The sequence below is a fragment of the Podarcis vaucheri genome, assembly GCF_965113315.1.
Source record: "Podarcis vaucheri genome assembly, chromosome: 2".
NCBI classification, from domain to species: Eukaryota; Metazoa; Chordata; class Lepidosauria; order Squamata; family Lacertidae; genus Podarcis; species Podarcis vaucheri.
In genome coordinates this window covers 28,316,158-28,333,056 of record NC_138760.1, presented here as the reverse complement: position 1 = coordinate 28,333,056, position 16,899 = coordinate 28,316,158, and the positions used below count along the sequence as shown (strand labels likewise).

Here is a 16,899-nt window from a genome sequence, read left to right as displayed (position 1 = left end):
TCATGTGAACCAGGACACTATTTGTTTGTTTGTTTGTTTGATATATTTGTATGTTGCCCTGTGGTTAAAAAATCCCAGGGCAGTTTGCATATTAAACAAATAGAATCCAATCTAGATAGTCAGCATTCACATGAGAATATCAACATTCACCAAACTTCTCCTATAACAGTATAAAATCAGTCTTGTCTCTGACTGAGGCAACAGGAAAATGGGGTACTTTCTATTTTTAAATCATAGCTGCCTTTCTCTGGATGTTAAACATCTGTACAGTCCTGCTAACACTGCATTTTTATAATTGAAAAGGTTTCTGGGGGTTAGCAGCTGATTGTAAGACTTCCAACAAGTAGGGGTGCAGTTTTCCATGTTTTCCCCAACCTCTGCAGCTCCAGCTCCCGATATCAGCTTCAGAAGGTTGGGGAACTCTCCAGAGCATGTTTACGGTGCATTGTTCGTTTGTTTGGTTTCTGTGTGTGCATGCAGGGTAGAGGGGGGAATAACTGAAAAATTCTTTCTTATTGTTATTAACTAAGTTTCTATGCTGCTCTTCAACCGAGGACCACAGAGTGGTTTGCAAAATAAAGACCCAAAATTGCATACCATAGTAACAAATGAAAACAATACCCCACAGTTTCAAAGGCCATAGATTGTTTCATTGGCCAATGGCACCTAAGAAGATATGCAGTGAAGGAAACCTTATTACTGCAGTGCATTGCACAAGGGGCTGCCTTTGAAGATTGTTCAGAAACTGCAGCTAGTGCAGAGTTCGTTGGCCAGATTGTTGATCAGAGGTAGGAGGTCTGAGCATATAGCTCCGTTTTTAGCATAGCTGCACTGGCTGCTGATCAGCTCCCAGACTCAATTTAAAGTGTTGTTTTTGAGCTATAAACCCCTATGAGGATCAGGACCCTAATACCTTAGGATCCAGCCACTCTCTGCATGAATCTACTCAGACCCTGTGTTTGTCATCTGAGTCCCTACTTGATGTGCCCCACTGAGGGAGGTCCGGAGGGTGGCAACACAAGAATTGGCGGCTCTCGAATAGTTGAATGTTTGTGTTTCAATGATGCTCCTGGCACTATCAGGTAAAGATATTCCTGTTCACCCAAGAATTCGGCTTTTAGGGTAAGATTTCCCCCTTTTATGTTATTGCAGGATGAGCATTTTTAGTCAATAATGTTTAGTATCATTTTGATGCATTTTATTTTACACACTGTACAGTCATACCTTGGGTTGAAGTAGCTTCGGGTTGAGCGTTTTCGGGTTGCGCTCTGGGGCAACCCAGAAGTAACGGAATGCGTTACGTCCAGGTTTCGCCGCTCGCGCATGCGCAGACGCTCAAAATGACGTCATGCGCGGAAGCGGCAAATCACAACCCGCAGACTCTCCCGTTCGTATCCAGAGGTACCACTGTATATGTTTTTTTATCATTATAAGCTGCTTTGAGGTACTTTACGGAGTAAGCGATGAATAAATGCAGCTGAGCAACACCACTGGCTACAACTGTACGAACTTCTCTAAAGAGAAGATCTTAGGCCACAGTCCCGCCTGGAATAAACAGGAACAGCTCCACTCCACTCACATTGTGCCAGGGATGGATGATGTTTCCCCAGCATTCAGAAAATAAGCACCGCCTCTTTAAGGGAAAAGAACAGGTGCAAGCTGGGTTGCCTAGCACAGGTCTGCGTTACAGGCTAATCTTTTAATTTCATCTATTTCAGGAAGCAGATAGTAGGGATAAGAGCTCCTGGCTGCTTGGCAAAAGTCTCAAGTGATCAGCGCAATGTCAGGAAAGGTTAACATTTTTAATCTGCATTGTGGAGGCATTTGGAGATGAAGATTAGGACGTGCTCAGCGAGGGAGTGCATTCCTGAAGCCTTGCCCTATTTAAAACTTCTAGTTTTAACCTGTCCTACAGTGCAGAGTACAAAGATAGGTGGTGACTTAATGCCAGATTCATTCATGATATGTATTAAACTCTTCTCCCAACTCCAACTGGTTGATACTATATTTTTTCCTGTATGTATCTATGTATATATACTTTTAATGCCTTTGAAACGAAGCATTTTGTGGCTTATTTATCATTTTCCTCCACACAATCAATTCCCCTACAGCTCACTAAACATATCTCTATTGAAGATGTTAATGTCTCCTTTCGTACTGGTTCCATGCGTCCTTTTATTTTGCTCCCCAAGTTACAAGCTCTGGCCTCTGAAACCTGACATCTCTCTTTGTGTTCCGTTTTAATTTACAAACCTCTAATTGAATTGCACAGTTCCTGGCTAGCTTGCCCTTTCTCTTTCGTGCAGGAAATAATAAGGTTCCCAATGAGTCACCTTGTCGAGAGAACACAATTCCGTTTCCCTTGACGTTGGATTATGATTTAGCCTTTCAGTGGCAAATCTGAATACTCTCCCTCTTTCACGAAAATATGCAGTAAAACATATGCATTGAGAACTGGCAGAAATATGAGCTTTTAGAAAGCAGAGGGATTTAGATCATTAGAGTCATAATATTGACTCCTGAAGTGTATTTTTTTATTTTAAAAAAAGACCAATTTCCCCCAACCAGATATTTTGGTCTAAAATTCCTGTCAGCCCATTTGCTATGAAGGAGTTGGTGAGAGGATGAGAAGGCAGTTATTTCATCCTCCGGCTTTTAGCAGTTGAACAGGAAGCGCAACATCACAAGAACAGAGCATCTCCTGTCATCCTACCCCTCTCGCCTTGGTGGCTGTATTGCTAAGATTTCCATGCCACCTCTGATGACTGTAACCAAATGAACCAGAATAGTTTACTGCCCTGAAACTGCTTTGTTCCCAGATAGCTAACTTTCAACTTCAGATTCTCTGTGTTTCCATCCCCCCCCTAATTTTAGTTCTCCACTTTTTCAAGTCAGTTAAAAATGACACAAAGGATTTTGAATGCTCATCAAAGAAAGGGATGTAAACTCAAATATTTATTCATCCTGCTTTTTTTAAAACAGAGCTTCATTAAAAAAAGTATGACCAACCAACCTGTGACTCAGAAACTGTGTTAGAAACTGAAATATGAAAGCTAGGAGCTAAATGGAACCTTAAACCTTAGTTATGGGTGCCGCAATGGAGTGTTTAGGCACGCTTTTTTATAACAAGAATACAAAACTGAAATTGAATGAAGTGCAGCTAAAGTCTTGTGTTTATTTTTCACGTGGTCTAGTCCTCATCTAAAGAGTGCAAAAAACAAAGCCATGCTTCCTGAAATATATTTGGAGTCGAGAGTGGATTTCATGCTCTTTATTCAGCTCATAGTGGTGAGGAGGAATGGAAGTTCCCCCAGAATGTCTGCTTTATATATATTATTTACACAATGGGCCCCACATGATTGGCTAATTCCAGGATTCACCTGTAGGCCAATCAGGTTGTGGATTCCCTTCCATCTGGAGCTGGATTGGGTGGCTCCTGTGGACCAATCAGACTGCTGCATTCTGAATCCTATTGTTCTAGGGCCAATCAGGCTGCTGCATTCTGAATCCTATTGTTCTAGGACCAATCAGACTGATGCATTTTGTATCCTATTCAACTCAGTATATAACACTTCCCTTGCCCACCCCTCTAATATTCTTATGAGGGTCCCTTCTCCATTCTTCAGAGAGTGGCTGGAAGTGGGGAGGCAGAAAAAGGCCCTCCTTTTCTTCCAGCAGTGGCAGTTTTAATCTGAAATCTTAGGCGCAGTAGTGTGCCCAGAAACTGCTGCCATTAATGAAATCCCCTGTCACAAAATGCGCCTGGAACAATGGGAGTTTCGAACACTGTGCACATGGCTTCCCAGATTCTCCTGGTCCCTGTTGGAGTAGCAAGTTGAAGCCAGGCGAGAGACTAGCTAGGAGACAGACTCACTGGGAGAGTTGTGAACCACAGCTCACTCCATCAACTCTGCTGGGGCAGGGCAGCTTCATCAGGCCTCCTCTCCCCTCAGCTGTCATTTGGGGGTAGCCATTCTAGCTGCATTAATGGGGGAAATAGGAAGCGCGTGTCATTTCATCAGCTTTGCTGAATGCAAAGTTCCATCGAGTATCTCCTTCCCCAGAACTGTGCCAGCTGGTCATCATAGGAACATCTGGTGTAGGAAATTGGTGGCCAAGCTTTGATTTTGATTTTTCTTTCTTTCCTTACTGTCCCTTGTGTGTCAAGGTTGTCCGCTTTTCAGTGGGCGGCGTTGCGGGTGGGCATCGGGCCCGCAGTGATCTGGCTGGGGGCGGAGGCCAACACTATCCGGCCGCTGTCCAATCAGCACTGGCTGCGGCAAAACTTAAACCACTGTGCAGCTGTGGGACAGCCCTCTCGCGCCCTTCGCTGGGTTTCCCACCCGCCCGCCCTCTTTTTATGCTTTGCTATGACACCGCCTCGCTATGGACAAATGTTTGCCCTTCTGAAACAAATCAATAAGATATCAAATACAAAGAGAAGTGAAAGTGGGACGAGCGTACGTACACGTGGCTACAAGTGACTGTCACTTTTTCAACCCACGTTTGAAACCTATCTGGGGAAAAACCAAGCTGTTACCCATTTCCAGTCTGACAAGTCTCTTGTAGCGGCTGAGGATGGGAGTTGCAGGTCTGGATCTGCGTTTTCCTCAGGGGCGGGGGGGGGGGCTTTCTAGATGAGAGGCGGTTCCTGTAAGCAAGTCGCGGAGGTCAGAATGTGAAGTTTTGTTATTCTGATGATTTACACTGTCTGCTCTTGCTCTTGCTTCCCAGGTTCCGATATGCTACAGTGGCTTATGCAGCGCCTGCAGATTACCAACGAAGGTGAGTTTTGGTGGGAAACACAGGTGGCGTTTAGTCAAGCTTCCTCCCCACCCTTTTCCTCTTCTTTGCCCCCCAGTACAGTATGGTGGTACCTTGGTTCTCAAACGCCTTGGTTCTCAAACTGTGAAAAGCTGGAAGTAAATGTTCCGGTTTTTGAATGTTTTTTGGAAGCCGAATGTCTGATGCAGCTGTTGGCTATTGTTTCCAGGGCGCCTGCACCAATCAGAAGCTGCGCCTTGGTTTTCGGACATTTTGGAAGTCATACTGATTTCCAGAACAGATTAAGTTTGGCACTTTAGTTTTTGCTGTTTATTTTGTGTTTTCGTTTTTGAGGCTTTTTCAGTTAATTTGTTTTTGTGACTGTGTGGAACCCAGTTCAGCTACTGATTGATTGATTGATTGATTGATTGTGTGACTGCGGAAATGGATAAAAGCCCCCCAATCCAAACAATGACTATCATCAGTGCAGGGAAGAAAAAAAAAATTTTTAATTTTCATCATCTACAATACTGTCTTATTTATTGAATAGTACGGTACATTGATTATTGCTTTCATTTTATGCATCGATGGTCTCGTTAGATAGTAAAATTCATGTTAAATTGCATTACTTTCTATGGGAAAGCTCGCCTTGGTTTTGGAACGCTTTGGTTTTGGAACAGACTTCTGGAACAGATTAAGTTTGAGAGCCAAGGTACTACTGTATTCGAATTCTTGTCTTTTTAATAGCTGATTGTTTCTGCATGTTTGGTTGTGCTCTGTGTGCGCCAGTGAAGGCAGCTGATATCTTTCTTTTTTAGAGGCACTCAATTTGGGAAGTATGATTATCAGGTACGGATACATCTATCCTCTTCAGGATTCGAAGAATCTGAATCTCAGACCAGACAGCAGCCTCTACAGGTTTCAGGTGAGCAGAGCAGTGAGCCACAAGCAGAAGAAATGGAAGTCTGCTAAGGTCTTTTAGACTTTTCACATAAACCTCATTCACATATCAGGTTAAAACCTTTTTCAACTCAAGGTTCACATTGCTTCATAGACAACTGCACTGGGGCTGCAACCCAGAGGAACCGGGACTCAAGCTGCAGAGGGAACTCTTTACATTTCTACAGTCAGCAGTGCTCCAGCCATGCAAAAAATGGACTCTCCATCCTAGCAAGGAGGTTCACCACCCTTCCATGAAACCATGGATAAAATTAACAGTGGTTAAATGTGAAAGAGCAGCATGCTAATTCTTGTTGCTGAAATTGTGGGCGCTTTGCTCTTACCCGAAGGGACACAGGTGGCGCTGTAGGTTAAACCACAGAGCCTAGGACTTGCTGATCAGAAGGTCGGCGGTTCAAATCTCTGCAATGGGGTGAGCTCCCGTTGCTTGGTCCCTTCTCCTTCCAACCTAGCAGTTTGAATGTACGCCAGTGCAAGTAGGTAAATAGGTACCACTTCAGCAGGAAGGTAAACGGCGTTTCCATGCGCTGCTGTGGTTCGCCAGAAGTGGCTTAGTCATGCTGGCCACATGACCCGGAAGCTGTACGCCGACTCCCTGGCCAATAAAGTGAAATGAGCGCCGCAAACCCAGAGTCAGCCATGACTGGACCTAATGGTCAGGGGTCCCTTTAGCTCTTACCCGGCTCCAACTGGTGTCACTCTAGGGAGGAAATAAGCCAAAGCAGGGGTGCCAACGGGAATAAAATGGGGGGTGGGTAAGCCCCACCCCACATAATCAATTACAAAACGCCCCCACCATTTGAATGGCAACGCCCATCAACTTTGAGGGGGGTGCCTGCCCCCCCCATATTTTATTTGGGCGCGGGGAAAGGGACCTCAGCCCATAGGTGTTGGCTCCTGTGAGACATAGTCTGGTTTGGCATCTTTACTGAACCGGGACTTGTTTTCACCGAACCACGAGCGGTAAGCCAGGAACAAACCTTGGCTTCAGATTGTGGTTGATTTGAAGAGATACCACAAGCCTGGCTTCGGATTTAATGAAAAGCCAGAGTATTACTTGATTCTTCCCTAGTGCTGTAGCATGTGGGGCGGGGGGCACAAGCAGGGACCTTTCAAGCAACATCCACCTGCATGCTGCTTGTTCATGTTAAGCAATGCTTTTATTTTAACGATGGTTTAATAGGATGGGTGAAGTGGGCCACAGACTTTAAGACTTCTTTAAAGCCTTTAGCAACTCATTCCTGCATGCGTTTACTCTTAACTCTGAGAAGCTTCTCACAGTCCTTTCAATCTGTGACTTTGCCTCATTTTTCACCTCTGTCCTTCTTTGTCAGCCTTTAGGAAACGTTGAAAGATACTCTTATTTGCAAGACTTTTTAGTGGCTTTATTGTGCTACATTTAGCTTTTTAAAATGTTTTAACTAGATTGTTTTAATGTTAGCAGGTGCGCAGCGTAGGGGCGCCGTAGAGGAAGGGCTGCAGCTGTAATTTTACTGTTCATTATTTTTATACTGTGGTCTGTGTACATGTCACTTTACAAAGTATAGGTATGACGGCTTCCTCCCCTCAGGGGTTCAGCAACCTAAAAATACACACAAGGAAAATTATTCTCTTCTTTGTTGGGTCCCTTTCCTGGCTGTGCTGCACTCTGAGGGCAGTTTTTGTTAACTCAGCAAGGCCGTAGCACTAAGTTAGCCACAGGACATCATTTTTATTGCAATTTGCTTCAGTGTCCCCCTTTAAATGAATTTTTTATTGATCTCCCTTTCTCCCTCTAGGCCTCCCTTTCTGCACCACTGCAGGCCTCACACACCTTCTCTTTTAACCAGCCTTCTGCCTCTGTACCCATCCTTGCTTCTTTCTCATTTGACCACCAAAAGTCGGCATTCCATAGCACTCTTGTTTTTGCTTTGAAATAATTTTAATTTGATTTTACAAGTGCAAAGTTATAACAATACCAAATATATGTTCAGGTTTAGAGATTTCTCTGAATCTCCAGACTCACCACCATCCCCCTCCCTGGGTCCTATTGTCAACATTTTCAACTGCATAATATTTCATCATCCATATTTTATATCTCTCCATATTGTCCATAGTCTTTGTTACATTACAAGTCTTATTAGAATCCTCCAGTGTTTTCATTTGTTTACAGTGGTCTCCTAAATAAATATTTCCCCATAGCACTCTTGCATTGTCACAAGCCTCTCATTTCTGTCACTCATCCAACATGTCTGTTTGTCCACCCCTTTCCCCCTCTTTTCCCCTCTCTCCCTTCGCACCATAGTCCTCACCAAGCCCAAGCAGAGCTTGTCTGAGGCCCTGGGTAGGAGTCGTTTTAGAATAAAGTTATAAACACAAACAAAATAGCACCTGGTTCCTTGCAGGACCCCCTGGCTGGCTTTGGCCTCCTAGGCCCAGGACAAGTGTACATTTGGGACCCGCACCCGTATGGTTTGATGCTCGGTCTCTACTCCTATCTTGGTTACTTCCTCTTTCCCCATCTTACTGGGTCCTCAGTTGCTCCCTTTTCCTTCCTCCAGTTCCCATTTTCCTCTGCTTCTCTTTATTGTTCCCCCACTCCACCCCATCTGTACTTCTCACTGAATTTGTCAGCAACAGTACACAAAAACTCTCATTTTTTAACCCCCTGACAGAACCTGTCAGAGACCGGTTGCCTGGGAAGTTGGCAACAATTCAGGCGAAGAGAAAGCAATGACAATGTAGTGACACAGCATCCTCCCATTTCCCCCCCTCTGTCTCTCTCACATACACACACAGGAAGGGTGTATAGATGTTGGGAAATTCTGATGGAAGGAGGAATGGAAATCGTTGATGTTCACTTACCCATCTCATTTCCTGGACAGACGTCAATTCGGCGAATTTGATTTGCATTCACTGTTGTTGTTATTTTCAGTCTGCATCTGTTAGTCTCCAGTGGATAACTCTTTCCAGTTGCATTGTGTTTCCTTTGCATTGAAAGGAATGGTGTGGAATAACATGATAATTACGTGATTAATTGTGCAAAATTTCGCTATAGCAGACAGTGTGACCGAATAACATAGTTTTACGAAAGGCTGAAATGCAGTGGAATGGAAGCAGCTCTGCACGTGACAAATATGGGTTGGAACGGAAACCAATACCTTCTTACATCCCTAGTTGGGTGGACCTTACCTATTTGGACCAGAAAGTGGGAAGGGGCCATGAACAATCATTTAAAAACCTCACAGTGGTGTTCACGTAGGGAGAGAGCTGCAGCTGCAACATCCAGTGAAAGTTACTATTCCAAGTGTTGTTGTTAATATTTGTATAACCACCCTTCATTTGCAGATATCAGGGTGGCTCAGAGCATAAAAACACATGATAAAAACACAAAATACATATAAAAAGCAAGAACCGAAACAAAACAATAGCCTCCACCCCCAAAGATTGGGGGCTTGCCTCTCCCTGCCTTTTTTATTTTGTTTGATTCTTCTGTTTTCCAGGCCTCATTCAGAATGGATATAAAATTGCTGAGAACATACATTTACAAAAACATTAAAAATATTCAGGGCTGCCAGACACATGCCAGCTGGTAGAATGATTTAGAAGAATTTAGTTAAAGAATCAATTGATAACCTGGGTCTTAGTTTTTGTGTTCTTTCTTACAGACACCGTATTTTTGGCCGACTCAGCAGTGGGCAGCAGATGATACAGACTATGGTAAGCCATAAGATCGGGGAGGCACTCTCTGCCCTTTTAGTGAAATCTTAAAGGTGTAGATCCATAGCTGTCAACTTTTGCCTTTTTTAAAAGGGAAATTCCCTTATTCTGAATAGGATTCCTCGCAAGAAAAGGGAAAAGTTGACAGCTCTGTGTAAATCATGTGCACTTGGAGGAAAAGATGGAGTAAGTGTTTGTATGAACTCCAAATATGATGTTTGTAGAAATTAATCAGTTCTGGGAAAGGTCCAGTGGTACGTTGGTTTCCTAACATCTCTGTTGACGAATATTCGGTTTACATACATCGTAAACCCGGAAGTAAATGCTTTGGTTTTTGAACACACCTCGGAAGTCGAACATGCCACTCGGCTTCTGCTGAGTGCAAGATCCTGAGGCCTAGCTGTCGGCTGTTGAGTCCTTGGTTTTCGAACATTTCAGAACCTGAACAGTCTTCCGGAATGGATTACGTTCGAAAACTGAGGTACTTCACTTTGAAGAGGAGGGTACCCACTTACACTTTCATTTCGACTATCATTTTTTAAAAAAATGATTTAGAAAACATTCAGATACAGTGGTACAGTGGTTAAGAACTTAATTCGTTCTGGAGGTCCGTTCTTAACCTGAAACTGTTCTTAATCTGAGGTACCACTTTAGCTAATGGGACCTCCCGCTGCCGCTGCACCACCACTGCACAATTTTTGTTCTCATCCTGAAGCAAAGTTCTTAACCCAAGGTATTATTTCTGGGTTAGCAGAGTCTATAACCTGAAGTGTCTGTAACCTGAGTTACCACTGGATATGATGCATTAAGACCCTTCCTAGGACTGTAGTACTTAAAGGTATGCATGGGATGTTCCCATGTTTAAGCACCCCTTCATATGAAGGCAATTCATTCATATTGAATGCAAGGAGAATGCTAGGCCAGAATCCCTTCTCCCTGACATGCTAGCTATCCACAGGTAGAGAGTTTTTAACATAGCAGAGCATCTGAATTTACAGCCTTCCACCTGTAGACTGGAGTGTAACAGTACAGGTAAAAGCTGTGTCCCTTGATAATTCTGAACATCTGTAAGTGCCTTAGGCCTGGTCAATAGTGTGGTAGCAGGTTCCTGAAAGTATAGCCTCATAGACGCTGCTCCATGTGGCAAGTTGCAATGTGAAGCAGTACCTCACACAATTCTGGCAGTGCTGAAACTACCAAAAAGAAGGATTGAAATGACATGTTATGCCAATCCACACACAGAAAGCCAAGATGCATTGATTGCATATGCGAATTGGGCCATCTGTTTCTTATACTTTTTAGAGAATGTATGTGAATTTTGTTCCCCACTTTAAGCCTTAAATAAAGAATAAGATTATGTTTTATTAAAGAAATATTTCACAGTCTGATACACCCTTACGTGGGACTAAGTCGGCTGAACTTTGGTTTAGCTCAGGGGTAGGCAACCAATCACCTTCTCAATCCGGCCCACGGACGGTCCAGGAATCAGCCTGTTTTTACATGAGTAGGATGTGTCCTTTTATTTAAAATTCATCCCTGGGTTATTTGTGGGGCCTGCCTGGTGTTTTTACATGAGTAGAATGTGTGCTTTTATTTAAAATGCATCTCTGGGTTATTTGTGGGGCATAGGAATTCGTAATTCTTTTTTCAAAATATAGTCTGGGCCCCCACATGGTCTGTGGTACGGTGGACCGGCCCACGGCTGAAAAAGGTTCCTGACCCCTGGTTTAGCTATTAGTTTACTCAGAGTAGACCTATTGAAATGTATGGGCATTTCTAACCGAGGTCCGTTCTTTTCAGTTGGTCCATTTTGCATATAGCTTGATTGAATGCAGCCCTTACTTTTGCATAAACGTGCTACAGGATTGGACTAAACTTCTCCGGCTTAATTTGGTTTGTGGAATGTGTTATTAGAAATGTGTTAATTTGGCTCCTTAACTTGCCTTCCTCTGCACCTCATTGCCACATGAATATGTAGCTGAGACACCAGAAATTAGCAAACTGGCTTTAACCAGAGCACAAGGTTAGAAATCACAGCGGGAAAATAAGAACGGAGCAATAAAAACACCACACAAATTGAACAAACCGACACACACACCCTGAGAACATTTTCTCATGCACGACACCAATTTTATGTTGAAATGAAACTGCCGTTCCTTTTCCAATCATGTTGGTATTAGCCAAACCTGCAATTGTGCTGCATTCGTTACCCTCTACCTGTGTTAATTATACGCTGCTTAAATTGCTAGCTTTTATGGACACACTGCCTAGTTAGGAGAAATAATTTCCATAGTTAGATATTTAGTTCAAAGAGCTTCAGTAAGACTTCCGGATAAAACAAAGAGTGGGAAAGATGGCTGCTTACAGTAAATTCTAGATGTGCATGCCAGGAAAATAGGAGCACTCTCTGCTGAATGGGCTTCTGTAGGAAGTGTGGTCATTTGTTTCTTGAATTCAAAGCCATTCAGAACAACATACAGCTGTTCTGATCTTAGTCCTGTACACTTAGTCCTATACACATTAGTCCTTTACACATTAAGAAAAAAGTTACAACCACAGTGAAGCTTACTAACACCACTTAGAATATTCCCCCCTCCTACATTTGCCCTAAGCTTCCCGCTGCACTAGAGTTGTCACCATAATGCAGATTCCTTTCGCTATCCCTGTGGAAATCACCTATTGTGGAAAACAGCATTGGCTGGAGACACAAGCTTATGTGGATCTTGCGCCATGTGGATTCACCTGGGACAGAATCTTTATTGGAAAAGATGTAATTTTACTTTTCTTTCACTGTGCCTTCTCATTAATTACATGTGTATGTTGTTGTTTTTCATCCCCAGCCATCTACCTAGCCAAGAAAAATATCAAAAGGAAAGGAGTTTTAGAAGAATACGAAAAGGTAAGAAAGTATTATGGCATCTTGTGCAAGCTAAGCATCTAGGGGGTGGAGGTGTCTTGGCGCTGTGGGTTAAACCACAGAGCCTAGGACTTGCCGATCAGAAGGTCGGCGGTTTGAATCCCCGCAACGGGGTGAGCTCCCATTGCTTGGTCCCTGCTTCTGCCAACCTAGCAGTACGAAAGCACGTCAAAGTGCAAGTAGATAAATACCATATTTTTCGCCCTATAGGACGCACCGTCCCATAAGGCGCACCTAGTTTTTTTGGAGGGAAATAAAGGGGAAAAAATTATTCCCCCCCCAGGCGCGGGGCTGGGGCAGGGGAAGCCCGAGCTTCCCCCGACCCCTGACCCCAGCCCCCAGAACAGGCAACTCTCCGCAAGCTGCGGGAGCCCAGCGCCGGGCTCCCGTGCCTTGCGGAGAGCTGCGCCAAGCCTGGGCGCGCTGAGCTCAGCGCGCGCAGGCTTCAGCGTGCAGGCAACTCTCCACAAGCCGCGGGAGCCCGGCACTGGGCTCCCGCACCTTGCGCACAGATACCCGAAGCCCGGGCGCGACTGCTTAGCGCGCCCGGGCTTCGGGGTGCCGGCAGCTCTGCGCAAGCCGGGGGAGCCCAGGGGGAACTCCCGCGGGCTCCCAAGGCTTGCGGATAGCTTCCTGAAGCCTGGAGAGGGAGAGGGGTCAGTGCGCATCGACCCCTCCCACTCTCCAGGCTTCAGTGAAAGCCTGCATTCGCCCCACACACATTTCCCCTTCATTTTTGGAGGGGAAAAAGTGCGTCCTATAGGGCGAAAAATACGGTAGGTACTGCTCCGCAGGAAGGTAAATGGCGTTTCCGTGCGCTGCTCTGGTTTGCCAGAAGTGGCTTAGTCATGCTGGCCACATGACCCGGAAGCTGTACGCCGACTCCCTCGGCCAATAAAGCGAGATGAGCGCCGCAACTCCAGAGTCAGTCACGACTGGACCTAATGGTCAGGGGCCCCTTTACCTTTACCTTTACCTTTAATATTTGCTTTAAGGGCCCCCAACCAAAGGTTGAGGGGCCTCAGTGCGACATCACAGAAGGCTGCACCAGTATGCACGATGTCGAGAGATGCCACAGGGATCGGCGCAGCCTGGTGTGAGGTCGCATTGGCCTGCACAGTGTCTCCTGGTGCTGCAGGAATCCACGCAGACTAGCGGAAGGTTGCACCAGACTGCACAGCGTCTGGAGTTGTGTGTGACGACATGCGTCGGCTCTCCCAATCTTGGGGGCAACCTGCGCCTCTGGTAAAGCACATCCATGGCGGTGGAGCATTAAAGCTCAGTAGTGGAACATGTGCTCTGCATGCAGAAGATCACAGTCTCTGACATCGGTCTGGCAGGGCACCACTGCAGGTTAACTGCAGAAAATACTGGGCTACCTAGGCTGATGATCTGACTTAGCAGAAGGCAACTTCTTGTGTTCCTGTAATTCAGCCATGGACTACCAAGATTAGCAGCAGCCCTGAGCTTTTTGATAGCATGTAGTTCCAGCATCATAGATTCACAACTGTAGTGTTTCCGCCCCCACTTTTCTACTTTCAGATTTTGGTTTTCCCCCTCACCTATTAAACTACATCTATTAAACAGATTTGTCAGCTTAAATATACACCACATTGCTACAACTGCAGTGGGCTATGCTAATAAATCTTGCTGAGAAATCTCATCAATCTTACTTGTTTCATGTTTCATACGTGTGGCTGTGTGCTGTAGCACTTTATCACATCCTTCGCGCTGCGAGCGAAACAGAAGCCTGTGTCTTTCCTTGCTGTCTCACTGCTGCTGTTTTTCCAGGAAAATTATAACACGCTGCACAAAAAAATCAACCACAAATGGGACTTCGTTGTTATGCAGGCCCAGGAACAGTATAGGTGAGACGCTTAACACTCTTTTTGTCTCTCTTTTCGCCTTTGTTTTGAGTGATGCAGTGAGCAGTAAGCAACTTTCAAGTTCTCAGTAGCCAAGGAATTATAACACATTCCCATTCTCTCTAAAACAGCTTTCAAAAATTGACACGGACTCCTGCTACATCTGTGAAACTCTGCCTTTGCTTTTGCACCTGCCTGTTACCAAATGAGCTTGCAGTTCTGCTTACAAATAACCACACTGGTGGCAGTTTGTGCTGCCTGCTTGAAAGGTGTAAATACTGCTTTCTGTCAATGCAGTTTCATTTTTCTCTGATAATGAGGGTGCCTGACTTGGAAATCCATTTTCAGAGAACTCTTCTACTGATTCTCAGTAGCAGGTTTTTATTTTTTTTTAGAGCTGTTGGCAGTAGCTGCTCTTTTGCACTGGTGGGCTCATTGTGCTGGTTTCAGCTAGTGGAATTGGGGTGGTTGGATCTGGCTCAGGCTGTCGGCGTTTGGGGATGTCCATCGATATCTTTGACCATGTACCTTTCCCGCCCCGACCTGGCCACAGTGATCCATGCGACAGTCACCTCCAGGCTTGACTACTGTAATTCGCTCTACGCGGGGCTGCCCTTGAAACTGTCCCAGACAGAAACTCCAGCAGGTGCAGAATGCTGCAGCGAGGCTCCTCATCGGGTTCCTGCCGTGGGAGCATATTCACCCAGTGCTTTACCAGTTGCACTGGCTCCCAGTGGAGTATCGGGTCAGGTTTAAGGTGCTGGTTTTGACCTTTAAAGGCATTTGTGGCTTAGGGCCCTCGTATTTACGGGACCGCCACTCCTGGTATGCCCCGCAGAGGACCTTAAGGTCCATGAATAACCACAGTTTAGAGGTCCCGGGCCCTAAGAAAGTCAGATTATCCTCCACCAGGGCCAGGGCCTTTTCAGTGATGGCTCCAACCTGGTGGAATGCTCTGTCCCATGAGACCAGGGCCCTGCAGGATTTAACTTCCTTCCACAGGGCCTGTAAGACAGAGCAATTCCGCCTGGCTTTCAATTTGAACTTAGCCTCATCTTTTATTCCCCTTCCTTCCCTCCCCCTCCCCTTTTATGAAGATTACCCACTCTGGGATCCCACAGCTAATTCTCCCCTGGTCTCCTCGCTGGCCCAGATAGGACTAATTTAGCCAGCTAGCCCTGGTGATCATCTAATGTTTATTGGATGGATTTTCCTCCTAAATTGATTTTTGAATTCTGAATTTATTGTTACTCATGTTTTACACCGTATTTTATGCTGTTTTTTGTTGCATCAATTAAGTGTTTTAAATTTGTTGTTAGCCGTTTCTGAACCAGGAAGGGCAGGGTATAAATAAAAAAATATATTATTTATTTATTATAAGCCAAGAAACCTTAACAAAATGTCTTAAGTGAGTCTACAAAAGCAGAGTTGCTGTGACCTGTGTGGTTGCTGGTTAAATGACCTTTCCTGTGAGATAACTTCAAAGGATGATTGTGCTCACTCTTAGGGAATGTGTCTCATCCTCACATCAAATTGGGTAGTAACCATTGTAACTCTTCTATTCTGGAACATGAGCATTAAGAAATAATTTCGTTATACACAAAATTCCTGGTCCATGTTATGCTACTTGCCAGGGATGTACAGGTAGTCTTTGACAGGGTAGTGGGTCTATTACGCTTTGATTTGTTGAAATGACACTTCCCTCCTGAATTTGCAGGACAGGAAAAGAACGAAAGAAGGAAGATCGTTATGCTCTGGACTGTCAGGAGAAAGCCTATTGGCTAGTGCACCGAACAGCTGTAAGTGAAGAATAGACCTATCTAGTAAACAATGTGGTTCTGTGATTCTCATTAGAGTAATAATAATAGGATCCTATTATTGTAGAGTTGGAAGGGACCCCAAAGGTTATGTGGTCCAACTCCCTGCGCTATAGTTTTGCACACCCAAATCTGTGAGTACTACGAGGTCTTGGGGGCTTTGGCTTAACGTTTCCTTAGAATGAAGGTCATGGGAAGCTGTGGTTTCTTTCTGCTGTATGGTTTTATTTCAACATATATGGAAACGGAGCATATGAAAGAGGTTCACAGCATGAACACCCTTATATTTTATGACACACCTTATTTCTGTAATTGTGAGTTGTTTGGAACAGTTTTAATATTGTGTTTTAACTGTTGCAACCCACCTAGGACCTTGGATCGAAAGGTGGACGACAAAATTGTATTAGTAGTAATACAGTCATACCTTGAGTTAAATATGCTTCAGGCTGAGTGCTTTCGGGTTGTGCTCCGCGGCGAGATGGAAGTAACAGAACGTGTTACTTCTGGGTTTCGCAGCTCTCGCATGCGCAGACGGTCAAAATGACGTCACACACCTGCGTGGAAGCGACGACTTGCAACCCGCGCATGCGCAGACGCAGGTTACGTTCGCTTCAGGATGCGAACAGGGATCCGGAACGGATCCCTTTCGTATCCAGAGGTAGCACTGTACAAATCTTGCACCGTTATTAAGTTGGTTCCGCCCCAAAACCGTGGCTTTGGATTCAGTAGAGGTGTCACGTCAAGTCAAGTTCAAGATGAGACTGACTATTCTTCCACATTTTCATTCTGTTGCGGCCCACTTTAACTCACCTTACGGAAGCCTCTGTAGCTAGTAGCTTCTTTGGCAAGCAGTTGCCTGTACTCCTTAGACATGCAA

General features: G+C 44.8%; 1 protein-coding gene across 1 annotated transcript in view; it reads left to right on the top strand.

Moving 5' to 3' along the window:
- Positions 1–16,899, top strand: part of RGS9 (regulator of G protein signaling 9) — a 67,315-nt gene that overhangs the window by 9,947 nt on the left and 40,469 nt on the right. The window contains exons 3-8 of the mRNA XM_082212491.1: positions 4,735–4,785; positions 5,583–5,689; positions 9,372–9,423; positions 12,264–12,322; positions 14,132–14,208; positions 15,923–16,004. Of these exons, the coding sequence (XP_082068617.1) occupies positions 4,735–4,785; positions 5,583–5,689; positions 9,372–9,423; positions 12,264–12,322; positions 14,132–14,208; positions 15,923–16,004 (428 nt within the window). The remainder of the gene's footprint in view (positions 1–4,734; positions 4,786–5,582; positions 5,690–9,371; positions 9,424–12,263; positions 12,323–14,131; positions 14,209–15,922; positions 16,005–16,899) is intronic.